This window comes from Hippoglossus hippoglossus, chromosome 23, assembly GCF_009819705.1.
Source record: "Hippoglossus hippoglossus isolate fHipHip1 chromosome 23, fHipHip1.pri, whole genome shotgun sequence".
Taxonomy (NCBI): domain Eukaryota; kingdom Metazoa; phylum Chordata; class Actinopteri; order Pleuronectiformes; family Pleuronectidae; genus Hippoglossus; species Hippoglossus hippoglossus.
Window position 1 is genome coordinate 5,012,068 of NC_047173.1, and position 27,425 is coordinate 5,039,492.

Consider the following 27,425-nt stretch of genomic DNA (forward strand, 5'->3'; position numbering starts at 1 on the left):
CCATCAAATAATTTTAACTTGTTTAACTTCATCACAGGAATAAGAGTAAAGTACTGAAAACAAAAGTATAATTTCAAGTAAATATGCAATAATTATCGATTAAACTTGATTATTCATATTTGTTGAGCTGTCTTGCTTATATCCATATTTCACATCTTTATCTGATCTAATGTGCACTGACTAAGTGACTGTTTGTGTTACTGTACACTATGGTTAAAACACACACACACACACACAACCAATTCAAAGTCAAATTTCTTTACAATAAATAATGTTTATTACTGCATTTATCAATCTAAATTCAAATACATTTGCAATGTAAGCAAACTGTGGACAGAGCCACTTCTTGAGTAGAATAACTTCTTAAATTATTTTTAATTTTGTATTGCACTACACTATAGCAGAGCAGAGCGCCTGACATTCATTTAAATATCTTTATTTACAATAAAGCAAAATGTGAACTCCTTAAACAAGGAGCAATGTAAACAGGGTTTGTCATTCAGTAAGCTCCGCAGAGTGTTTTTCTCACATCTGAAAGAAGAAATCGGTAAAAGCTGAGCCTTGCTTGAAACCTACATTCAGGATCTGAAGACATACACTGTTGACAGTCCAAAGTGGTCGAAACCCATCCGCATAAAAACTTTATTTGTCTATTTTTTAGCAAAACCCGTTGCCAAATGTTCAAGGGAACATCTCTCATGGTGCAGACTCAGGGGAGCTCCTGGATCGCTGTGACCCTGCTGGGCGCAGTCCGTCAACTGTCCACTTGGAGGTGCTGGTCTGACGTGGCAGGAGCAGGCTGAGAGTGCAAGGGTCTAGTATCATGCAGGAAACCCAGCACTCGTCACTTTCCTTCACTCTGCATTGAAAATCAAACACCAGCTGATGACCTGGAAATGAGAGATACTATATGGTGAGTCCAAACAAGTGAACACTGAAAATTAAATGTTGTATTCTACAACACTTCTATGTATCTTTCCTTTGATGTACTTTAACTTAATCTTTAATTATAACTGTAAAGAGTTCAGGGACCTCAATTTTTTGCCTTAGAGCAAATCCCAGATAGAAAAACATTGGTGAATATCATAATCTTTGCAAAATCTGCGTAAGTGGGTTTCAAGAAGAAATTTCTTAATAACGGTTGGCGAATGAGGCCCAATAAATGAATAAATTGTTTAAGAATGTGTGGTTCTACCAGTGTGGTGCGTTCAGGGCCATTCCTTGTGGTGGGCCCTGACTTTCCTCTTCTTCTCGTTCTTCTCTTTCTGCAGTCTCTCCAGCTCGGCCTCATACATCATCTCCTGGATCAGGTATTTCTCCCTGCGCATACGGTCCCGCAGGTCCTTGGGAAGGTCTGGGATCAGGTACGCGATCAGGGTCTTGATGGCAAAGACCATGTGCTGCAAACAGTTATCACAAATGTCAGAGGATACCCCCCCAAAACAAACGGAATACTTAAAATATTCGGAACTATATTAGTTCGATGGATACTTTGGGGGGAAAACTAACTCTGGGACTTTGACGCCCACCATGAGATAGAGACACCTGAATAATGGTAACTTAGTTACTGTAAATTCTTTAAAAGGGAAACTTTGAGTTCACAAACCTATGTCCAAAATAAAATACAAGGTCTATAAAACTGAAGTAGATTGAAATGGCTAAACCTTCCTTTATAGACTACCTCTATAAAGTTTATATAGCAGACAGGGAACGACATCAACATTCATTTGTGTTTCTGTGCTGACTCAAAGTACAATGTTCACTTTCTCTTTTAGCTCTGTTGTTGTGTTTTAGCTGCTAAGAGCTTTGCTAAGGGATTTGCAAACAAATGTTTCGTAGGGCTGAGTGGACCAGCTGATTTAGGAGATTATTATCTCCACCAACAGGGTTATATTTTCATTGCTGCTTGTCTTTGCTGTACGTTAGCAGGATCAAGCAAAAACTGCAAAACTTATTTTCTATACACTTGTTGGAAGGATGCCGTATGGACCAACAAAGAACTCATCAACTTTCGGAGCAGACCTGACTAAGGGATTTTTTTCACTTCATCTAACTTCTATCAATGATTGAGCTGTACTCTCCATTTGTCTGGCTAGTAGTGCTGATTGATATCCACTAACGTTCTTAATTAAGTGTCTCCTCAAACAGACAGACATAAATTGTATGGTTAACCTGGCAACGCAAAGGCTAAATTGAATCCTGCAGTAAGTCCTGCTTTAAGGCCTTTTAAAAAAAAAGTCCAAGAGAGCCTGTTTGAGTTAATCTGGTTAAATCTATCATCGATTAAAACAATATAACAGAATCCAGTTGTGAGCTCAGCCTGCTGTCTGGAGTCATTAATCACAGACTGACCTCGAAAACGATAATGAACGCCAGTCGAGCTGCCAGGACGTGCCAGAACTGCAGAGTGTACGAGTAGGGATCATCAGAATCTGGAGGCTCCCTGTAGTCACGATACCTGGTGGATCACAACGTGTAGGTCAAAGTTCATGGCATAAGTAGAACTGATGACACAAAAGTCAACAAATTAAACAAAAGTAAAATTCACTGGTGTTCAGCTCAGGCTACTGACAATATCTGTATAGATACAAGCAAGACATTATTATTAAATGTCATATTAAGCCTCAAAATAACATTTGTATGCATAACATGTTTTTAGCTTCTACCTGGCTACATGGTTATATCTACAGTATTTTCACCTTTGAATTATTTATTTTGTGATTCTTATTTGGTTAAACCAACATTACGCAACATTGTTACCATAAAATAGAAGCTTCAAAATGTGTTGGATGGTTCACTGACTTGGAATAGAGAATTGTGCTACTGTCATTCCCACTCATCACCCTGAACGTCTGTTCTTGCTCTATGTAACTTTGGTGAGCAGGTACAATCTCCAGTGATAGACGCATCTTAAATGGCCAGAATCAGGTCCTGCAAGTTCAGGAGTAATGCTGAACTGAAGATCAGTTCAAAAGACGTAGAAGTCATTAAAAAACCAGCGTCAATTTCCAATATTCAGCCAGTAAACTTTTAAAATATAAAAATATAAAGAACAGAGTTTGGTGTATTTGTTACAGCAGCAGCTCTTTTGGTTCAGGAAGCCGAGGATCATGGGTAATATCCCAGTGGTGTTCAGTGGTGGTTCAGTTCAGTGAGTTGGACGGCACAGTCCGAGCTCTGGTTTTGTTTTTCTCTATATGAAAACCACTTGGACATGGAGCCCAACAGAATTAATCACCACATTTAGCTGCAGAGGGCGCTGTTGCGCAGTAAAATTTACATAGTGTTGATTTAATAAGGATCATTAATGAAGTGATCGATGAACATACACAAAATAGGTCATGTAATCTGTCTTGGTGTTACACAAACGCCTGCAGCCAAATCTAGTTAAAAATGAACACGTTTCCATTTCCAACAGATGTTTCTGTTTTTTGGAAACTGTACTGGAGGCTCGGCCACCGACACCTAACAGTAACCTTATACCTGCAGTACTTCACAGCCTCTCCAAAGAGCTCGGAGCCATTTGTCCCGTACTGCGATCTCCTCTCAAAGTCAGACACCCGGAACACGGAGAGACTGGCGTTGACGTAACCCCTCATACATCTGAGGATCACACGAGAAATGAGTTTATGCGGCGCTTCCTGTGTCGAAATGAAAGAAATGACTTGTGTGATTCTCACTCACCCCTCCCCTGCTCGACCCTGACCAGCACAAGGTCCATACTTGTAGGCGTAAACAAGGCGCGGGATGAAGTCCGAGGTAACGGCGATGACGAAGGCATTGGTGATGACAGACAGGATGCCGATGCCTTCCAGAATACCATACCAGATCCCTGCCACAAACACACACACATTCAGTTTCACACCATATTCCTATTAACGGGATAGAGATAAATGGACCGTTTTTAACTAAATTGATTTATTTACCAATGTCTTTGGCTTGTGATGGCAGAGGTCGGCGCCACTGTGTGACAAACTTGTAGGCGTCTAAACGGATCTCGATGACATTGTTGAGCAGTGCTAAGAGAGGCGCCAGAGGGAAAGCTGCCACAAAGATGGTGGTGAAGCCGAACTGCAGAACTGAAACACAGAACACGCATCGATGGCCTTTAGATCCACAGGCGTGTCCATCATGGGTAACATGTTAGACAACAGTTGCATCATCACACATCCGGCAGATACGGTGAGATACAATACAACAACGACCTGAAGCTTATACTGACGGGAAAATTCCTCCCACAGTCCAAACACATGCAGATTTGAGTTAGGGTAATTGGAGACTATAAGTTGACTGTAGGTGTGACTGGGTGTGTATGTGAGTGCGGATGTGTGCTTGGCACTATTACAGTATTAAATATTCAGCCTGTGTATACTTTGCATTATACCATCATTTACCTCCCTTGTTTACTTAAAAGTATTGAATAAGATGAAATATAATATTAATATGTATTGAAATTGTAATAGACGGTGGAGAGCAGGTGAAGAATTGCCTCGATACAATCCACAGCAGATCACTGTCACAATTACGTAACACAGACTGAAGCTGCTTGGCCACCAAATGAAAATGTTCAAAAATTGTCTTGCGGAAGATTAAATTGCTGAGTACATTTGGGATAATCTTATAAATACAAACCCATTATTAAAGGTTATGGTTCTAACATGGGTACGTTTTTTTTTTTTAGCACTAAAAAATGTGTTCTGCGCTTGAGATACTACTTACTCATCTCTAGGTATTCATCGAAGAGTCCGTAGGCATTCATTGGCTGCAGGTTGTAATCCCTCTCCCACTGTGGGAAGCCGGCCTTGGCGTTCGGCCCGTGCTCTCTCCTCAGCCGCCGCCGCGTCCACCAGTTCTGGATCAGCCTAGACAAACAGCAGCAGTGGAAACATGCAGCAGGAAATGTCAGAAACCAATGATCCCGCATGGAGACATTACTGTATTATTCGTTATCATTCCGCGATCAAGAACACGGTACGGTGATGCCACATCTGGCTGAAAAGTCATTCAGTTGCAATGAAGATTAAAGGGCAAAACCTTGGAACTCACGGGTAGCCAAGCTCCATAAAGTTATTCCAGGTCTGTTTAAGCACCATGATGATCCCCATCTGCATACACAGGTCAATGAGACAACCACTGGGGTGACACTGCAGAGACGAGGGTAGAGAGAAGGATGTAGGGTCAACTTCAACTGTCAAACAGCTAGCAATGGCAATTTTAAAATGTAAGCAGAAATGGAGTATTTTCATTCTTTTTTCATATGGATGGTTGTGTGTCTGTTTGTTGGTTCTGTGATACACTGGCGACCGGTCCAGGGTGAACCATGCCACTCGCCCAATGTCCGCTTGGCTCCATCTCCCCACCGTGACCCTCACAGGATAAGCGGATGGCTGGATGGACTTTGTATTATCTGACCCCTTTAGTGACATTTTTCAAAAACGTGCCTAGTGGCAAATCTGGGGACTTTTTGGACAAACTACTAGAATGGAAATAGGAGTATTGCAATGTATTGATGATAGTCGTACTATTTACACATTTCTACCCTATGTGCAGGACAAAGCTCTCTCTCACTCTCTCTCTCTGTCTCTTGAGTGTTGTAGAAAAGAGAGAGCAAACTGGAAAAAAATGGGTTAGTGTGTAAAGTAAAGAAAAAGCTGACAGTTAAGTGTGCTGTGTACACTGTTGAGCGAGGAAATGGAAAAGTAGAACACAGAGCAGCCCAAAGTTGGCCTCCAGCTACAGAGAGAAAAAACGTTTGTCGTACTGTTTTTGTGAAGTTTTTTTGGCAATAATTTACAAGCTTTAGAAAGCTGACATCAAATATAAGTTCTAGTTTGTTGATTTCTTGTATATTAACATACACTTCAGTGATGAGTAGCCTATATTTTACACAATGAACACAGTGGTTATGTAAAATAATATTGGCTCTTGATGTTGTAGCGTTTTCTGGCTGTGAGCCGCTCCACCTTCACGCTTCATTTCCTTTTTGCACTGTATTGTGGGATAGTCGCGTAGAAAAAAAAGCTTTTTAGTATGCATACTAAACTGAGTAAACTTACCCAGTGTGAAAACACACTACCGTTGACTTTTATATACCCAAAGGCTCGTTAGAATTAGTATGTGGTAAGACTGTGGGAGACGCTTTCTCTGCAGAACTCACATTTCCATCTTTCTAAATTCCAAAGCATTTTATTTTGTATCTTGCATTTAATTAGCTCAACATGTTTTACAATGTGCTTTTTGCATCTGAAGAGCCTCTTCAATGCACAGGCACTTTTGTAAGCAAGCTAATTTACATTGAAGATGCAGCACAGGCCTCTAATGTTACACACATTTATATTCCGGGTGTTCCTCTTAGACATTTCCCTGGAGCTTTTAGCAGATTTGCAAATTCTCATTCAAGGCACTAAACCCTCCAAGCACAATCATGACTCTGCAGAACTACAAATGGCTGACTGGGGCTACACTTGTGCTGCACATGTCACATTTACAGAGATTTTTCCATTTCCATTTCTGCAGCCAGGGGAACAAGTGGGAGCACATTAGCTCAGCACGTAAAAGCACCACCTCAGGCTCCTCTGTCCCCTTGGACCACTTCAGTGTTTGTTCTTTCCCCACATGTTCCCATAAGCGAGCAACACTTCCTGCTGATGGCGGTTGAATGCCTGATGGCGGGGCAGAGTGTATTAGCTAAACGTCTAAACCAGAAATACTTGGATCCATAATACTTTGCTGTTATTGTCCCACGGGGATGCACTACTCACTTCTTCCAGTTTCCAGCGATTGATGAGGCGTAGATATGCACCAGGCCGCCCTGTGAACCTGCCAACCAGGGGAAAAAATAAAAAATTGTTAGAGTAAAGTCTGTGTCAGGTGGCAGAAGGACAATCAATCTGAATTTTATTTTTAAGTTTATTGAGAAACCAAAAGCCCCATAAGCCACAGTGTCACTTACAATGGAAGAAAAGAAAACAACATAGCATTGACATTCCTCTGCCTTAAGCGGTAAATGTATCAGTATGGATGTGATGCTTAAAGCTACAAATGCCTCGCGCATGGATTCCATAAAACATCTATTCTACATATAAAAAACCTTCATATTGAGTTATTAAAACCTTGGGTTGAGTTTTCATGAGTGTGAGCTGAGCCCTAAGGGTAATATTTACTCTATCTTCCTTGGGGAAATTCTATAAAATGAGTAAATATTCAAAACGCTATGTTTGTTGTTTATCTTAAATATATAGTATATGCCTCCGAGTTTGTTTTTGAAGCAAACAGCTTTTTTGTTTGCATCTCAACAGTGACAGGATCCCCAGCAAAGCAAAATAATGTTTACTCTATACGTATTTCCACCCTGCAGTAAAGTCTCCCCATTGGCTGTTGGGATAAGATGTAAAAAACATTTGTCATAAGCTCCAAACTGTATTAAAATCTCTTCATGGCCTAGGTCAGGATCCTCAAATGTCTCAAACTGTTCCTCAGTCCAGGACTAAAGCATGAGATGACGTGAGAATTAACTTATACATCCTCTCAAACAACCTCTTGTCCCTCCTCTTTACTGTTATTACATCCAGCAAGGGGGTTATGTTTTCACCCGTTTATTTGTTTGTTGTATCCAACATTATGCAAAAAGTACTTGATGGAAATAACTTGATGGGAGGATGCAACACGGGTACGGGTCAGGAAATAACCTATTCAATGGATTATTGGTATAGAACCAGATCAAGGGGTGAATCCAGGAATTTCTTTTCACTTTCTTTAACATTGCAAGAAAGGTTTTTTTTTCAACATTGATTTCTCAGAGAATAATTCATGGATCTTGATGGAAAAAGCCAGACATGTTTAGGGGACTGAGTTTTATAAGTGTGTGGAATTTGGTCCAAAAATTATGGATCTAGTGAATTTAAATGTGGTTTCACAACAGGACTGATGGGCATTGGCGGAGGTTTACAGTCTGAGTGCCATCCTGGTTTAACCTTTGTTTAAAACCTGTACAATATTATTTGTCATCTCTCCTATTTAATGATTTTCGTCACCTGTCATATATTTTTCATCTTTTTACTGACTAAACGAAAATGTACAACATAATCAGTCCACTTCTGCAGTACCACCTATGTGCCTTTCTCACCTCCCCAAAAAGAAGGCGATGTAGAAAGTGGAACTGTTGAGGTTGACAAACTGAAAAAGGAACATCTTGAGAGTAAAGCTGTTCTCCCACTCGGACTCCGTCCTTGGCTGCTCTGTGGAGGTTAAGAGAGAGAAACAAGCAACAGTGACAGGAACAGATAAAATGAGATGTAAATATGGAGATATTTCAAAATCTTTTCGCAAAATTAATGCTAGAACCAATGGATTTTGGGGGCTGATGCCCATAGCGATATCAGGGAGTGAAGACTTTGAGATTCCTAAGATGTTGTTATAAAACCTTTGTGACAAAGAAATGTCATCCAGGCTTAATATTTTAAAGTTTAATCATACTTTTTATTAAATAACAACAAATAAAAAGAAAACACAAATACAACCAAATTTATCAAACTTGAATTAGAAAAATAAACATTTTGTAAATGTAAACATAAATGCAAATAAATGCTTTGTTTTTTTAGTGAAATAAAAGGCACATATCATGAACGTAACTGCCAAAGCTGATATGTCTGTGAAAGGCTCATATTTACCGACTGATAAATCGGTCGGGCTCTAATTCACACATGCACAGAGACCTTATATCCTTTCAGTGAATTTACCAAGGAGACAAATGACCACATATTCTAATGAGATAGCTGCAACTGTATGGATAAAAAAGTCTGGCATCAAATATTTAGCTTAAACGATACTCAATCTGCTGGTGTAGTTAATGTTAGGATTTTAATAATATAATTAGACACTATAGCCCCGAAAAGGATCGATTTTACGCGCACCATGTTTGTACCTTAACAGAAACTGGACTGTAATCCGTGGCATACAATAACACTGTACTTAAACTTGGTCTCATACATAAACCTTTATATATATTACAGTATTCCTTTAGCTTTATTCAACATCACACATACATGAATGCACTGTGCTCATTAAGACACTGTGACCTATGCCTTAGAAAGAAATCAAGCAGCTGCCCCAGCTTCTGAAGGCCAGATAGGAAAGGCGTTGTCTTGTCTGATGAATACGCATGCATACGCACACAGAACATACAGCCGATAAAGCAGAAACACAATGTTTCTCATACAACACCGTATCTGCAAAACTACTGAAGACCCACAAGGCTTCAGCCGGGTCAAAGATTGTTTTTAAAACACAAAAACCAAACACTGTCAGAATGTGAAGATTTGCCCAGCTACTATCAAAGGAGGGACGAACCTGGGAGCGGCTCCTCATCATTGGTGGATTCCAGTTCCAAAATGCTGGGACCACGCCTGTGCACCAGCAAGGGAGAGCCAGGGCTAAACCCCGGTGACTCCCCCTCGTTACTGACCAATGAAGTTCTACCTACTATTATAAATATTGCACCTGTCGTCCGTTCGGGGCGACTCTTGACTACCCTGTGCTACTGACTTAGCCGAGGCTGTGTATAGCTATGCTGTACCTTTTCATTGCTTCTGAATAAATACTTGTTGAACCAAACCGAGACCAGCTCTTCTCATATCTCGGGACAAAAGAACACGACATTAACTTACCTAAGTTGGTGAGAAGAAGAGCAACTTTTTCATAGAGCTAGGGGAAAAAATACAGTACAATACAATTGTTATAAATTCATTGCTGCTTAACATTCAGGTGTTTTGTACTTTTGTGTCTTTGGTTCTCGGCTGTGATGGGTTACAATTATCTCAGCTAACAATTTAATAGTTTTTTTTGACCTTTTCTCTCAGCAGAGAGAACAGTAACGATGTCGGTGGACGGCAGAAACTCACCACGTTGAGGAGCATGATGATGCAGAAGTTGATGCAGACTGCCGTGCCCGTGGTCGCCACCTGAGAGTTGTTCCTGATGAGAGCCCAGCCGAAGGCGGCAAAGGTGCTGACGGTGATCACACGGTAAATGACGATGCCAAACACAGCGGCAATCACCACCAGTATCTGTGACATCAGAGTGTTATGCAAAAGGTAGTACAACAACAAATACAGCAATACCTATCAAATTCACACTGCATTTACACCATAAATATACACATAGATGCAACAATAGAGAATACTGTAGGTACAAGAGACATCCTTTTAGTTTAATTGAGATTAAGATTTCATTTTCAGGAGTAAAATAGCCAAGAGCAGCTTAAACATTGTTACACCAGTAAACTCAAACAATAGAGAAGGACCTTCAACTGTCACACACAACACACAAGTAAAGGCAATATCCAGTTACAAGGTCAATGACAAAGATCCAGTTATGATGGATAAGTACAATTTTCTAAAGGAAATTTCAGGAGCACTCATGTTGACCGGGAATAATATTTCCTCTTTAAAATTCACCTAAACTCCGCCCATAGTAATCAGCTCTGTCAATTCCAGGTCCTCTTTTGGTTTTTACACGTGTACGGGTATGTAAATTCACACATAAAAAGGAACCAGTTCAAGGAGAGATTTATATTTAAAAGCCTGCCAATGCAAAAGTCTGCAGACATTGGGATGGCGACTTGGAATCAGCAGTGTTGTATGAGATTTCTACTATACCATGGAAGGGTATGAGCAATAGATAACTGTATCAACTGCATAAACATAAACCTAGAATTTGATAAAATATCACAAAGAGAACAACCGTGATCCCAATATGGAACCCTGGGGCACACCCCTCTAAGTTTGTTTATACAGAATTTATTCAAAAATAGACAAAAGATAAAAACAATGTAGTAACAAGACTTTCTATTAAAATAAGTATGGCTGTAAGACACAATTATTACAAAGATGAGAGTTACACACAGGCTAATTGACATTTATTTACCACTGACACTCACCATGAAGAAGATTCCGGATGCTGAGACAACAAGACGACTGTATTTGTCGGTGAAGGCTTGGTAAGGCTCAGGCTTTCCAGAAATGGGGTTCATCCTCTCCTTCTTTGAGTATTTGGCCTCAAACTGAGGACGTATTTCATCCTGAAAGACAAAGGACAAGGACAACAGAGAGTTCATTTTATGCCGCTAGAAAAATCTAGCGGAATAAGTGTTGTTTCATAGGGAGGTAGTTTTTTTTCAGCAGCTGTATGGTAACAAATAAAGCTAGAAACCTGTGACTACCACCAATGTGTAGCTATGAGGCTTGTTTTGGTTTAAGTGGACTGTTGGGCCTTGACAGAAGTATGCGCTCTACTGAGTGCAATTCTAGTTGTTTCTGTGTTACTTTGCAGCAGGTCCTTGTGGGTTTTTCTGGCATTGTTCTAACAAAGGCTACCTGTTGAACTAATGTTAGAGAGACAGGGTTTGGCTGAAAGGTGAGTGGGCCTGGTGACAACGGTCACAGCGATGTTGTCACCAGTGACATCATGACCCTGGCCACCAAGTCCCCATTCCGACCTAAGGTTGTGAAAGCCTTCATTTTACAAGTTTTAAAATTCAAAATTTTCTGTGTAATCCACCACAATCCCACCTTTTTAAAAATATATGCCTGCAGACTCACCTAAAAAAGACAAAGAACAAATATTCCTCAAGGCCAAAACTGCTCTTGAGGCAGAAATACTGTTGTTGTTTGGGTTTTTAATCAAAGAGAAGCCTCAAAGACTCAAAAGAGCAACGAGTTATCTACATTAAACTGCAAAAAAAAACTGGGTAGAGATGAACTACATCACCTCCTCTTCCTCCCAGTCGATCAGATCCCAGTCATAAGCAAGGACGGCTCTGCGTCTTTTCCAGAACTCTAGAAAGACTGTTGCTGAAACACATCAATAAAACAGCATTAGGACCATCTGTGTGATAGCTGAACATAAGTACTCCTCAATATTCCATCCTCCAAAATTCAGGGTTAAACTCCCTGAGTTAGTGTATCTTCTTCGCTTCTTCGCTGTGACGAATTTCAATTGGATTCCAGAGGGCGCCGTGTGAGATCAGTGAAGACGTGACAGGGGAGGGGGATGTGTGATATTGTGAGCCTGAGGGCTGTTCGAAGGGCAAATAGGCCTAATGCAAATTTTCATGTTGGCTTAGAAAGAGTGCACACGTTTTACTCAGCTAACAGTTCTTTTTACATGAAAACCTGTGCTGGGAAAAAACAAGAAGCACGTGTCAAAGAGTGTCTCGATGAGAGAAGCAGAACTTCTTGTCCCTCTCGTCACAAGAAAAGAAACACAATTAGAGTGAATATCAGGAGCAGCTGTCAGGTAAACTTGTCTTCTTTACTCTCCAAGTTTGATGTAGCATAAGGCTGTTCTGTGACTTTGTGACAAAGGTGAGAGTGAAATATCACTATTTACTAAGTTTGAGTAATGCCAATAGGCAATCATGTTTACAAACTGCAGCTAAAACAAGAAATCCGAATTCTGCATGAGATTAAAATCACACTTTTCAACAGCCACCCCTGTGGGGACCAGTTCAGATAATATATGGGAGTGATGAACCTCAAAGACAAGACAGGGATTATCTCGTCTCTCAGTTAAGGTTTAGTCACAACGGAAAGTTATGGAACAACATTGACTGAAATACTGAATTTTGATTAACTAGATATATTGGCCAACATGGATTCATATCTTTCAGTAAATCAAGTATTCAGCCGAGCCGCGGTATAAATAGCATTTTGGTATTTGAAAATGTTACTTTCTCTCTCTCTCTCTCTCCCCATTTCACACTTACTTTGTCTTATCAATAAAGTCAAAACACCTTCAAATGTCTTTAAGAATACATATTTTACAATAGCCTCTTTTCCACAACGCAAACTGCTCTACTGGCAATGGAAAAGGAGTCAATCGCCTTTCTATAGCGAGTTTAACTGCATTTAAAAAACCTGCATATACTCTCTAATTTGTAAAATAATTGTATAAAAGGTCATCACTTAAAGATTCGATGCTGCATTGGGCAACCCTCAAAAGCAAAAACACTAAGTATCACTACTGGACCTCAATCGTTTTACTTCCATTTTCCCCTATAAGTAATTTAAAGGTCAGGATTCAACATGCACCTTGTGAAAGGGTGAAGACATATTGCATGTCACCGGCTCAGTTCTGACTGATCAGTACTAACTTGTGACGCCAACTGGTTTTAATGCCAAGATAATCAGACTGTGTTGAAACTGAGGCAATTTCTGTTCTGATGTCCACTGAGCATAACGAAATTCACTGTCATTACCACATAAACACAGACAGTCCTGGACAGCATGCAGTGCTGAACAAAGTCCTGTGGATAGCTTACTTATTGCACGTGTTTACCTGCCATTGCTTCTGCAGGGACTTTGCTCTGAACCTCGGTATTTCATGCACTAGCTTTCCGTGGATTTTCTCCATCGCCGTTGAACGTGCAGCAGAGCAAAAATGTTTTTTTGAATGTGTCCAGTGAAGGCAGTGTATCTCATGTGGAGCCAGCAGGGGTGCCCACTTCTGAGGAACCCTAATGAAGGGATTTGAGCTGTTTCTTCGCTGCAGTTGAACCTGAAACATATTCATTTGGACAGCGGCAGCCGCAGCAACTTCCAATACAGAAGTGGTGACTGTAAGGTCAGTACACCAGCAAGTTTTCTTTTGATTTAACTTGATAAAGATGTCAAACTGGAAGTAAAGTATTCGCAGACATCAGAGCGGCCTCTGCATGTGTGTGCAGCTGTGAAAACGACTCCAGTCCTCTACGTTGCTCTCATGATAATCATCATGTGTACTTATACTGAAGTTTAATTCCAGTTTGGCATGTTTTTCTTATTTGTACGCTCATTTCTACAGTTTTGCTCTGCTGATCTTTTATTGCAACTGTACAATTTGTTGTTTTATCAAATTTTAAAAATCCTTTTTTTTATAGTGAGTGACAAATAGTAACTTGTTAGTTAGTTAATAGTAACACATTTCAATAGGCTGCAGGACTTTACTGCTGGCACTGTTTAAAGTTGTGGAACTGTTTTTTAAGAGTTGTCGGAGTTAGTTTGTGATCGAGATGGAAGTTACAGATAACTAATAATTATATTAATAAAAGTTAGGATTTGCCATTTCTTCTCAAGAATAAACACGACAACAGATCTAACCCTCCATGTGTCCTTTTCTCTCAGCATTGGTTTTTGATGATAATCATTCATTTGAATTCAGTTTTGTCAGTTAATGAGATAACATATCACCAGCTAGTTTACTCACAGTTAGGTTCATGTCTATTGCAAGGTGCCATCCCTGCTGTGGTTTTTGTAATTTGTTTGCTCACCCTGTGATGTTGGTTCTGCGGTGAACTGCATTTCACTACAGCACTTTTAGTGATTTCTGGTTTACCATGTATCCTTGTGGCTCTGCCTGTGTGTACCTGGGCAGGTGGTAGGTTCCTAACAGGTGACACACGTGGAATTTAATTTCTCCTGTTTCTTTTACATCACACAACCCTTCATGCCCTTTTACGTGGACATTTTTATGGCGACACTCATATGTACAACATATGCAAATACCTCCAAAAGGCTTTCAACAAAATGATCAGCTCATTTTGATGTTGCAGCTGATCACTTTCGTCTTTGCCATATAAACGAATAGAAGCTGATAACTCTACCTGATTACACAGGGACTCCCCTGAGGGAGCGAGACATTTGAATCATGGGATTCCTGCAGAGCCCGAACCTGACTCTGAGCCTCACCCAGCCAGAGGTCGCCCGCTGGGAGTCAACATCAGAGGTGTCATCATCAGGTACTCTATTAATGTCAATGTTTCATAAATTCAATATTGGGAATCACATTATCCCCAAGAAAGGAAAGGATAGAGCAGATACATGATATTGACCAATCACTAGTCTATAAACTACACCACCATCATGGCAAAAAGGATGGAAATGGAGAATCCTCATAAAGGACAGTGTTACCTATTATGGAGCAGATTAAATAGTTAGTAGTTAGCAGATTAAGTAGTAGTTTAAAAACTGAAAAAGCTTTCAACTCTGTTGGGTGGAAAATTCATTAGGTATCTGGGTGTGTAACACTGGCTCCAGAGGAAAACAGCCCCATTAAAGGACATTTTGTTCATATTGTTAAACATTTTCATATTCTAGAAGAAAGGACTTGTGACTTTTGACTTATGAGAAAGGAATTGGAGTAAATATTGTGGAAAGGATGCTGTGTTTATTTAGCCAATAGGCACTCATTCATAATTATTTTATGTAGATGTGTTTTATTCTGTTTAAAAAACGTGAAAACGATTTAAGGTTCAACCCATATTTGTTCGCTTCTTCTCTTTATTTGTTTCTTTGCTTACTGTATTTAAAATGTGAAAAATGTTTAAAAGTACTACCTCCAAAATGTAATAATACACAATGCACTTTTTTTTTGACCTCCTCTTGACTGAAACTTAGTTCCACTTTTTCTGCAAATCACTATAAAACATTGATAAGTGTGAAACAGATGGAGTTTCCACTGGCACCAGGACAATGTCTGAGTGTCTGAATTATTAACACACACTAATGCAGCAGGGCGTGCACTGCTTTCATTAGTGGGTGTACAGTAGAGTGAGAGATGCATCACTTTACTGTCCGTGATAGTAAGTGTTCGGCTGCCACATTTATTCTCCTCAAACAGGTTTGACAGAGTCCGATGACACTGGCACTCACCAGAACTACACTTTTTATTAGTTTCAATTCAAATGTCCTGACAGTGTTTGTGTCACACACCAAGCTACGGAACCATCTAGTAATTCCTTCTCTCCTCTTACCCCTCAACAGTTAATAACATCCTCATCATCCTGGGCATGCTGACCTTTGCCTTTCAGCTGTGTTTACTTCTGGGCTTCTTGCTGAGATTCAGGAGATTCGACAACAAAGTAGCAGAGGCCCTAAAACACTCAGACACCGCCGACAAACTCGTTGGTGAGCATTCAGTTTGCTGTGTTTTTTGGATACAGGAGGTGTTCAGTTGTTTTTGAGATATTATTCACAGATTCAATCTTTGTTCATTTTTTTAATATTCTTTAGTAAAAACAGATTAATACTCACGTCATATGGAATCAGTATAAACTGACTGGCCCATGAGAAAGAAAAGGTTCACGAGCAATTAAATAGTAATAAAAGACATTGTCTGCACGTGTTTCTTTTAATTGCGATGCAAATACAAATCATGTATTTTATGTCTCCGTTTTTTATTCTTAAGCAACTTTTGTTTCCATAGTAGCCAGATTACATATATGATAAGATGATGTGAGATCTATTTAACGTGTGGCATTAAAGCTAGGGTCTCGTCAAGACTAAGCCCCCAAAACACATAAACATGCACTGCCAGTACACCAGCCAATCATTTCTTTAGGTCCAAATGAAACAATTGGTTTGGTTTGTTACAGTCCTGTGAAGCCACCCGGACAACATTAGCTATTTAAGGCTATCGGGACGCATAGAGGATTTGAACAAATAAGATAAAAAGTGTTTCAGAAAAAAATTAACAACCCTACTGTTAAATTGAATAGTGCCATACAACAATATAAAAAAGAGAATGTTCAAACATCTTGTAGCTGTAAATTATTTTCTACCCCACAGTGACGTATGGTTAATTGATTTCTTCTTTTCTTTTCCTCCAGTCCCCTCCACCGTCTATCCAGACAGTTACAAAGAAGCCAGCTATCATCCATTTGACTATGACACTGCTGCTGTGTCATTGCCTGTGGTGTCTTCAAGTGATGACACCTATGAACATTATGAAACCTCTGGAAGATCTCTGTTTGCACCTTTAATTCCCTGGGACATTGTTCAGAAATGACAGGCTCCCTGCCCCTCTGGCAATTACCATAAGTAAATGAAAAATGTGGACATTCGAGGTTAGAGCTCAATGACAAACATGTTGGAGTTAATGCAGTCTTTTAAAACAATGTACAGCCAGTTTTAAAAAGTAGTAATAATAGTTGTTTTTTGAGAAGCGTGTGAAAGTTGTCCAGGATACTGCAATTTTATAATGTTAAAGCTGAATTTATCTTTTAATCTATCTAGTAATTCCAGACGTCTGTCTGTTTGTATGTGCAATAAATATCTGGAGAACTGTTCATCTTATCGGCTTCACATTTGCCATGTGTATTGTTAAGGGCCCAATGAAGTGCAGTGTTGAATTTGGTGCCATTTGAACATGCAATACTTTCAATATTAAGAAACTCTATATAAAGAGATGACCAGTGCTCTGTAGCAGTGGCGGTTTGGACTCATCAACGTCGACAACAGCACGTTTACGACAATGGGCGTTTATGACAACAACAACTGATTCTCCAGTTTGGGGCTGTGCGTACGGAGTCGAGCTTCACTCAACTTTGAAGGCAGGTTCAGAACAGGCACTGCTCTAGTATTTACAATGGGTCAAATGAGTGTGTGTGTGACGTGTGTGAATCGCCACCCAACTCTGCAGTTCCCCTCAGCTCAACACAGCATTTTAGCCACTTTCAGCTCTTTGTTTTGGTTTTATGGCTCCACATGTTTGGTTCACTCTCACCACTCTGCTCAGTGTCTTTCTTGGCAGCAGAAAGCAGCTGCTATCAGATTCAAAGCTCAGAGAAACCAGATTTATTTGACCTGTCCTCTCACCAAACAGCTGGTGAACATATTGGAGCACGAGATGTAAAACTTACCCCAGACAGCCATGAATACGGCAAAGAAAACAGTGGCCCCGTTGTCGAAAAGATGGGTGACCTGAGAATGAAGAAAGGAAGTTCTTAACATGATGCTGAGGAGATATAACACTTTTGTTGTTTTTCCATAAAGAAGAGTTTAAAACAACAACCTTCACTCAAGAGCAAAAATAATATATTTAATTATTATAAATATTTATCAAGTACTGATAACATATTTATCTTGATATCATTTTGAGCCATATCACCCAGTCCTAGTTCGTAGTGGATATTTATAGATTGTCATTGGGCTTCCTCATTTTGAGCAAAAGTCACATTGACAGACTTAGTTGGCACGTAGCACATTTTCCTACGAGAACAATAACAAGCACAGCTGTCAGGAACATTGTGTCCCGCTGCTGCTGCGACAGTACCTTGGCATAGATGCAGCTGTCAGACAGTCTCAGGTAGGGGCAGTACTGGTCACAGATGGGACACATGATGATGTCAGTGGCCTGGCAGATTTCTTTACTGGAGAAGAACAAACGGCATTAAGCTCATCAGAAATCAGATTCCGGTAAGCCTGGTATTACAGTGACCAGCGACAACCAACAGAAGAGTCCATAGTCAGTGTGAACAGAGGCAAGCTTTGTGTGTGTGTGTGTTTGTGTGTGGGTCCATTCAGGCTTTTAAGTTGATAAAATGATGATGTTCTAAAAAAAGTACAGAAATTGTCAACACATTCTTATTGTGCAGCACTGCAGCATTTCAGACACGGTCTTATAACTGATGATAGAGCACATTCACATTCGCCCTTTTAAATGAACCTGAGAATCCTGAGTTAGTTAGCTACAAGGGACAATTTCACACTCCATTGACTTTCCTGTAACACCAAATTAGTTTTGTGTGGAGAACAATCGCTTGACTTTATCGTTAAATAACTTGACTCAGATCTGTGCTTACCACTGAGCAGCATGTAAAAGAACAAACAACAATATGAAGCAGATCAAGTCCTGATTTATTCTACAAAGTACTTCCAGTACAGACACGCACTTTTATCAGAGAACAGAGAGGGGGGGGTGTGTTTACCTGACCTGGCAGTGGTCCAGAGTGAAGAGGCCGTACAGAAACACCAGGAGGCCGACCAGAGCGGCAGGAAACAGCATCCCCGTGTACCAGCCGAGCCAGGCGAAGTACAGGCCGATCTTCTCCCCAAAATACCTCCTGAAACGGCAGACAGACAAACTCTTGACATTTTAATTTTAAAAACATTCAGTCAACATTTTACTGCATGCTCTAAAACAGCAGATTGGCATCCTGAGATGTGTCTAATATTGAGTGACAGCATGGTCACTGTTTTTTTAATTTTTAAAACATTCTACTATAAGGTAATGGAGTATTTATTCTCCTACTGTCTGACACATAAGATAAGATAGTATTTGTATTAGTCCCACAGAAATGTACTGTGTTACAGCAGTAAAGAGAGATAGGTGAAATACACACTTACAATAAACACAAGGAACTATAAGAAACAAAGATTTGTACAGTGTAAACAAAATATATACAGTGATAAAATGTATAAACTGCTTGAATATGAGTTACCTGATGAGGTCCAGGGGTTGGTACTTGTACCAAACCCCCCACCAGGCCCAGCACTCGTACAGCAGGTGTCGATGGTTCTCTGCTCCGTGCGTTCTGATGGAGTTTTTGCTGTGGTAGCTCCCCTGTTAACGTACAAACACACACATATATAGACATAGACATAGATAATCTATGTACAGTCCTAGTGTAATACACAGACTGTATATAAAGATGGATGACATGACAGCTCCGAAAGAGTGAAGCCAAAACATCTGCACCCTGGTGGCTGGCAGCAGTATAGGTCACGAACCCTGCCTCCTCCATGTTAAAGGATGAGACATGGACAAACAAATTGAGACAAAATAAAACATTGATACTACACTATATCATACTGATATAGACGCAAATATTTGATGCTATAAAAACAGGGGGAAATGTCACGATTGAGACTGAATCCCGATTGGTCGAGTGCAGGTATCAGCTGGACCTCAATACCGTGGCTCCCCTCCATGATCACGAGATGGCTGCACTACATTTTTGGCTTCATGTTTGTACAGTGGGGGGAAGTGGTGATGTGTCGCCCATCTTTATATAGTCGTTGGTGTAGTGAATGTGAATGATCAGCGAATGGGGGTGCGCCTTTTCACACATCAGCAACCACATCCGTGTCAGAGCCAGCAGTGACAGAACGGATTGAATGAATAGTTATTATGGAAATCAGCCAAATTACCTCATGAAGAGGGAAAGCTGCTTCGTATGAGCTGTTGCTCAAAAGACGATTAAGCCCTGGAATGAAAAAGAGAGCAGCATGAAAGAGGAGAAACGGATGTCTGATGCAGTGTAGCCGATAAGTTCCATCCAAACCATCTGTGTCAATTAAATCATGTTAAGTGCATAAACTGAACAGGTCCATTATTTTACAGCAGCAGGAAACGTCCGTAACATGCAGTGCTTGTCCGATCCATTGAACGTCCTGTGGCCGTAGCTGCCATCAGACATGCACTGAACTCCAGATAATCTCCTGACATTATCCAGAGGGGCTGTATGCGAGAACATAAAGGGTTTCCAGTTTCTCTGCCCGGCCCCCTCAGAACAACTGTGTATAATGTCCGAAGGAGCCATTGTGGGAACACAGCAGGAGATCCTCCACAGAATTCACCGCAACATGGGGTTGTTGATGGCCAAATTCTTTGGGTAGAGCAGGATGAGAGAACCCAGCTCAGAGTTTTTATACTTATATAATATATAATTAATCATATTTTAAAAATGTATATGAGATCATTCAAACAGGTTTTTACTGTGACAGCTCCTGCTCTCCATTGTATGCACACACTGATAGTTCCCCCCCAAGCATCCTTTTTTTCCTCAATTATCTCTGTCCATAGAAAAACTCACCCATCTTATTTTTTCCCTCCTCATATTTGACTCGCTGGAGGATGTGGTGGACGATGCGACTTCTGGTGGCGTTGTTGAAAAAAGTGTCTTTGTTGTGGATGATGAAACTGCAGTGAAACAAAGCGGTTATTACAAATCTGTTAGCTGAGAATGCTCTGTGTGGGTGTGTGTGGGTGTGTGTGTGCCAATTAAAATCATAGAGGAAACAGACAGAATTCCAATGGCAAAAGTACAAAAGAGGAAAAGTAAAATGTACCAGGCAGCAATGTATGATTAAGTTAAAATCATCTTCTATGGGACGCAGCTTCGAAAGGGCACTTCTGTGAAACTCACTGATGTATCCTCGATCGACTGAAGGGGGCGGTAAAGCTCTCGTTCTCCTCCAGGTCAGGCAGAGTGTTGTTGTCAAACTTCATGGGCTTTTGGGGAAGCCAGCCACGGAATTTGTTCATGCGCTTCTCCATCCTGCATGTAAGGTTTGTGTTAAAGCTGCCAGAGCCTGACTTTATCAGCTAGCCTTAATGTCGCCTCTATGACGGAACACTCACCTGCTCATGAACTTCTGCCGTCGGTGCAGGTAAAAGATTTTCCTCCTGGAAAATGGAAGGTTGAGGATAATTAACTTAACCACAGGATGACAATTCAGTAATGAGGACAATGATAATGAATGGTGCAACTACGACTGCTATGACCATTAATATTCCTGATGTTGCTGTGGCTCCAAGTAGAAGTTCCACTACTCCTACAACAACTACTACTGCTGCTTATAATGATAATACTACTGTTAATACTAACATTAAACGTACAACCTTTTGTGACTATTGGAGCAATGTTTTTTACGAGTGGGTTCCTGTTTTGCACGTGTGAGTAAAATGTGAGTATAGAGCGTGACAGTGTATAACTGCAACATGTTAGAAAGGGAACTCGTGGTTGCTCTGTTCTGGTTGTAGTAAACATTTCCATGGCAACAGTGATCTCTGCCAATCAGAAACTTGACTCACTATTACACATTAGGAATCTGGGTAGTATGGTATCATGAATAAAACGTGTTTTTCTTCATATCAAGTTTCACAATCTCAATCAAATAGCTTGTGGGGAGTCTACCTTGGATGGCTACAATACTCTGGCATACAATCAGCATCTTTGTTCAGAAAATAAATGGGATTTTTACTTTTGGAACCACAGTGCTGAGCTCTGCAGCAAAGCACAAACAAAGGCAGTGCAGAGGATAACAGTAGGCAAGCAAACATGGATGTAAACGATGCAGGATTTCAATTGTTCTAAATGCTGTTTTGGAATATTAAGAATTTGACGGCAACATGATGCCAACATGACTTTTCTTTGTTAACCTGTAAATTCCACAGGGTACATTGAAGTTTATTTTTCAACCAGAAGACAGTTTTAGGAGTGTCTCACCTAAAAGGCATGCGTATGTTCATGAGCTCTGCGTAGCGACAGAGGACATCCCATGGTGCGTGGACCTTCAGAAAGATTACGTCGCTATTGGTCAGGGAAGCCTGAGGAAGCCAAACACACAAAGTTTAACGTCAGAAACAAAGAGGACTTAAACAGGGAGAACAACGCAACTCAAGTTCAGCTTTTGCTTCAATGCTTTTTTTCACTGGCTGTGCAGCTAAGACGTAGTTTTACATTAACTGTGTAGGCAGGGGCATACAACACTTGTTCAACAGAAATATGTTTCCAGAGATCTGCTGTTTTCTTCACCTGTCTGTTACTGACTGACTGAGTAGGAGTCAGAGTAAAGGTTCATGAATCAGGAGCTGAAAGAAAAAGAGACCTAAAAATAATAAAATGACTCAACACAAGAAGCACACACAAGTGGCCTGCTGAAGGAGACGAGCACCATTATCTTCCTCTGCATATCCTAGATCCCAATGACCTTGATGTTAGTGCATTGGCAGATAGAGCTGCAGTCAACACACACATACACACAACATCCACATTTTCCACTCTGTCACTCAAGTGGCACTTTTACTTAATAAGAAGCAGTAGGGGAGAATTTCCCATCAGCAAATTTGTTTTGCCGTTATCAGTGGTGACTCACCGACGAACGCCACACCATCCCTCAGCTGTATATGACAACTTGACCAATTAGATGACATGAAATATAGGACTGAGCAAGGCATTGAACTACAGCCCAGTTCATCACTGTTTTGGGTCCCCTTGAAACATTTCCGTTGTCATTTTTGCAATTTGCAGCGCGTTTCTGTATTTGCATGTGTTGTGACTTTTTTGCAGTGCATGTGTTTTCTTAATTTGCAGTGCGTTGAGCTCTCTCAACCACTGTGCATTTGTTTGTGGTTTCAACTTTTATATGAAAACTTTTTTAATTTCTGAGAAAACAAATTCTGAACAGTTTAAGAGGCCATTTTGTATTTGGAACCCCCTGGTTGTATCTCCTACCCAACTGAACTCTGATTCTGGCCTGAGCAGTAAAAAGTATATATTAATAGATTATTAATAACTCTTTTTATTCATTTAATTCATTATTGTACTAAACATCACATTTAATGGTTGCACCATATCAAATATGAATATTTTCTTGGTCTCCTACATTACATGAAGCGATAAATTGAACCGTTTAGTTTTTTCAACCGGATAAAATATCAGATTTTAAAGCTGCTCCAGCTCTTCTTTATTTATTCATTTATTTGAACAGTGGAGTAAATTGTATAGTAATGAGCCCACTGAGAATTTAGACCTAACTATGAAGTTCTGTGAGGTTGTGGGGAAGTTTGAGCATCATTTAGCACATTACTTTGGTTTTTAAAGTCCGCAGCTTTACTGTTTTGGTCTCACCACCTCTCATCAATGTTTTCTTCTTGTCATGTTCAGCTAAGTAAACCCAGTGTACTCTGCCTGACCAGCATCAAACACCAGATAGACAAAGTTAGCAGCTAGCTGGTGAACATAGTGGGGGATTTGGCTGCAACACTGTCACATATTTCCCTCAGGAGTTGGTGGAAACCAAAACAGAGCTAAAAGGGGAGTGAATACATTTATCAGGTGGACACAAACACAATGTTAAATTGGAATGGCACTCAGAGCAGGAAAAACATTTACAGAGGTCCGTAGATATCAAATTTGTTTCATCAAGACCAATTAATTATTCGCTGGGACTGACATGGTAATTTAGCTGACCCCTCGTCAGCTTAAAGTCACTAGTGTAACTGTTCTTTACCTCTTTTTCCATCTGTAAGCCCTCAGCACGGATATTCCGCTCAAATACCTCCCTCTTCTCTGACAGCGAGCTGGACTTCCTGTACACCAGGATGTAGTCAATGCGACTTTTTCCATCACTGAAGCAAAGGCCGCTGGACTTACTCCTCCCCTAAGGATAGACAGACAAAAGAGAGACAACCAGGAGAGAGTGATACTGGGGGAAGAGAGATGTTATGATGGACAGATGGATGGGTGGGTATTTAGCTGGCTAGCTTTGTAAGGCGGGCATTGGGGAGCCCAGAGATTGAGTTTCCTGACTAACCTCTGTGGGGCTCGAATCAGACTTTGTGTTGTCGTCAAGGATGCTGCTGTGTGTGGCCGGGTTCAGCAGTGTGGAGTCGTCGTCTCTGGATGGGCTGCTGGTGCCCTGTGACCCTTCCCTCTGGAGCAGCACCTTAACATCCCTCACAGCTGCGGGGAGGAATGTATAAAATGGTTTAACACTATATGATAACACTGAACACTTGCTACATGGTTACCAGGCTATTGAATGAGCCACTTTACAAAACCAAGGGGCAACCATGAGTTTCCATTTGTGGTTGAGTGGTGAGAGAGAATCAGAAGTTGCTGCCCATAAAACCAAAACAATTAGCTGAAAGACGCAAAATGCCGATTGATATTTCTCTGTGGGATCGCCATTAAGAGCTAAATATTTGTCAAAATTCTAAGGAGGCGCTTTAAAGCCAGAAGTGGTCATTTAGTCTCTAAATCATTTTATTGTGACACAGTTTGGTCTCTTAACTGTTGAGTTTGTGCATTGGAAGGAAACTAGTTTCTCAGGTGATGAACAGGGAACACGTCACAAAACACAAGGCACAGTGGAGACATCCACGCTGGACACTCCGAACAGCACAAAGCTTGTGATGTTTACTTACTGATGGATCTTGAGTGGGAATGTAATTTTTATAAGCCGAGCACATCACAGAATATGGTTGTAAATTGCTCTCGCTGAATTCAGATTCTCAGGCAAGGAACCAATGGAACAAGCGCAGGTTTACTGGTAGTACTTACTCTTAAACAACTCTTACACAGTAAATTAGATTGGTGATTTGAACTTAGTATCATTTTACATTTACTATTATATATTGCAACCATCTGTTTGGACTACTTAGTCTTTTACTCTGGAACAGGATTATTTAAAGGTGACTATGGAATACAACATTTTCCTTTGAGTCAACTGAAGAAAGAGCGTGTGATCTAGGTATTGCTCATGTTGTGGGGACCTAAATCTATTTACTCGGTCACATTATGTGGACATGTTTTCCTTATTATTGGGGACAAAAAGCAAATAAAAACCTAAAGTAAGTCATTACATTTAGGTTAGGTTTAAGTTTAGGTTAAGGCCAGAGTAAAGGTTAGGTTAAGATTTAGGGTTAGGAAGTGGTAGTTATGGTAGCAGGAGAAAGTTTCTAGGACATGATGATAATCACAACTGACACCACATCAAGAATAACTCAGCACCACCACACTGACTTCTCTAACTTCTCTAAGTGGCGGCTCTCACCAAGGGGAGGCACATTGTCTTGCGTGCTGGAGTCCGGAGTTTCAGCCGAGGATTCCTCCATGATGTCTGAGTTCCCACAGGAGGGGAAGACGAGAGGTCTGTCTGCTGCGAGGTAGCCAGAGGCCGAGGGCTGCAGCGGGACTCTGCGTCGGTGGAGGCTCTGCTGCTGGGGCTCAGACCCATGTAGAGATAAACTCACACCTGCAGTTTTCGGACACAGAGAATAAGATTTAACTTAGTATCTGAATATCCGCTTGAGTCAAATGACCCACTGGCACCTCTCGTTCTCCCTTTTGTTTTTTATTAGTTGCTCTCAAAGTATAGACACAACAAGAACAAGTGAATTGCTTAGAATTACTTAAAAGGACATGATGTGGGTGACAGTACAGAAGAGCCAACAGTGAGTTCTGAAAGCCGGATGCATTAGCAACTGGCCAAGTATTGACTGAGTGATTGGTATTGATCAGCTAATCTATCAGCAAGGATATTTTATGGTCACAAACAGTTACGGGTGCACTATGACTGAGCAGTAAAAAATTGTATGGTTAGACCCCTCAACACAAACTCACTGTCAGCTTTTATAAGGTTATTGGCATGAATAATTACTGGGTTGCCCCAGCCTTCATGTAGGACCTGTACGCGCCCCATGACTATGGGTTCTAAGTTAAGGGCCCACAAAAGTACAATTTACCCACAAACGTAGAGAGAGACCAAGTGTCAGCGGATTATGTTCACAAAAATACTGTACAACAACACTGGTCATCAGACTTATGATGGTTTTATTATTCCTTAAGTCTAATTACATTGATTTTTTTAACCACCTGGATGCAGCACGACAAGATGTACGAAACACTGTCATAATATCACATTGAAGTGTTGCTATGTAGAACACAAACATCTTGCAGACAAGGAGGAACATTACATTAATTTGCAGTTATGCTCGTGAGTTATGCAAGTTCAATATTCATTCTTCTTTTAGCTCCGTTTTGCTCTCAACCAACTCCTGAGGGGAATATCTTGCTATTAGCTGCTAAATGTTCCACTATGTTCACCGGTGTGTGCGGTTTAGTTCTGTGCAGGTGATGTGCAACAATGAGACCTAGCCAGAAAGTTGAGGGCCAAAAAGCAGATACAATGCTAAAATTCCTTATATATTTAAGAGCTGTAACGTCAGATAACAGTTTTCTGTAAAAACTACATCTAACTAAGGCTAAGCATAGTGTAGCTAGAGCTTGGGCAGCCATGATTTTTAGTTTATAAAAGTCTCAAGTACACCAGAGTTAACCTTGCTGAATGAATTCTGTTGAGGTCAAGACTGAACTAAAGCTTTATGCAACAGATGAACTGATGAACAGTCTGATTCTTTTCTAGCCACGGTCAAAGTCCAATTTAGCAATAAAAACCATTACAAGTTTCGAGAACCTGGTTATATAACCACTTACACTAGTATAAACTTTTTCTTTTTGCTGTTGCCATAGTGTAAAAGCAATATCCTCAAAGATGGAAAGAAAAAAACATAGAAGCAGGAATATAGGGGATAGAGAGAAGAGCTCTCTTGCATAACCCTCCCTTAAACACCTTGAAAAAGACTTGCACATTCCCTGGGAACACACAAACTAATTGGGTCTATTTGTCAACCAGATGTCGTCCTTTTGGGGGGGAAGAAATGATTCAAAGATTAGCAAAACACTTTAAATCAATTGCGTCTAAATAGTTGTATCTATTACTTTCAGTCTCTGGAGAGCAGGAAGACTTCAGTGGAGGGGGGTGGCTGTCTCTGAGGTCTGTATGCTGAATTTTCGTTGGAGACAGCAAAGGTGACTCAGCTACATTTTTCTGCTGAGCAGTCGTAGCGGGGACAGAGATAGAAATGGGGAAGCATTTTTGCTCTTAATCAGCCACTGATGCTTTAGAACTCTGGAGCCGATGGATGTAGCTAATAGAAATGTGATGAATTTTCTTACTTGTGAAAAAGAATCAGTGCTCAGCCCCCTCTTGGTTTACTAACAGCAACAGTGAACATTTCACTCGACGACGTCTAGCTATCCA

General features: G+C 40.5%; 1 protein-coding gene across 3 annotated transcripts in view; it reads right to left on the reverse strand.

The window, feature by feature from the left end:
• Window positions 1–254: 254 nt before the first annotated feature.
• The window catches only part of LOC117757084 (anoctamin-4-like), a 68,769-nt gene continuing 41,598 nt past the window's right edge, over window positions 255–27,425 (reverse strand). For 2 of the 3 annotated variants that reach the window (XM_034577834.1, XM_034577833.1), the window contains 26 exons: window positions 25,377–25,577; window positions 24,135–24,283; window positions 23,832–23,981; window positions 22,046–22,146; window positions 21,178–21,222; window positions 20,963–21,094; window positions 20,630–20,736; window positions 19,965–20,020; window positions 19,256–19,377; window positions 18,743–18,877; window positions 18,088–18,184; window positions 17,675–17,735; window positions 11,767–11,849; window positions 10,937–11,077; window positions 9,900–10,064; window positions 9,666–9,702; window positions 8,126–8,237; window positions 6,762–6,819; window positions 5,047–5,144; window positions 4,720–4,862; window positions 3,927–4,079; window positions 3,685–3,832; window positions 3,484–3,603; window positions 2,353–2,458; window positions 1,196–1,400; window positions 255–890 (listed from right to left, as the gene is read on the reverse strand). In XM_034577834.1, coding sequence (XP_034433725.1) covers window positions 1,209–1,400; window positions 2,353–2,458; window positions 3,484–3,603; window positions 3,685–3,832; window positions 3,927–4,079; window positions 4,720–4,862; window positions 5,047–5,144; window positions 6,762–6,819; window positions 8,126–8,237; window positions 9,666–9,702; window positions 9,900–10,064; window positions 10,937–11,077; window positions 11,767–11,849; window positions 17,675–17,735; window positions 18,088–18,184; window positions 18,743–18,877; window positions 19,256–19,377; window positions 19,965–20,020; window positions 20,630–20,736; window positions 20,963–21,094; window positions 21,178–21,222; window positions 22,046–22,146; window positions 23,832–23,981; window positions 24,135–24,283; window positions 25,377–25,577 — 2,912 coding nt within the window. In that variant the 3' untranslated portion in view covers window positions 255–890; window positions 1,196–1,208. The remainder of the gene's footprint in view (window positions 891–1,195; window positions 1,401–2,352; window positions 2,459–3,483; window positions 3,604–3,684; window positions 3,833–3,926; window positions 4,080–4,719; window positions 4,863–5,046; window positions 5,145–6,761; window positions 6,820–8,125; window positions 8,238–9,665; window positions 9,703–9,899; window positions 10,065–10,936; window positions 11,078–11,766; window positions 11,850–17,674; window positions 17,736–18,087; window positions 18,185–18,742; window positions 18,878–19,255; window positions 19,378–19,964; window positions 20,021–20,629; window positions 20,737–20,962; window positions 21,095–21,177; window positions 21,223–22,045; window positions 22,147–23,831; window positions 23,982–24,134; window positions 24,284–25,376; window positions 25,578–27,425) is intronic. The other variant, XM_034577836.1, reaches the window with a different exon arrangement.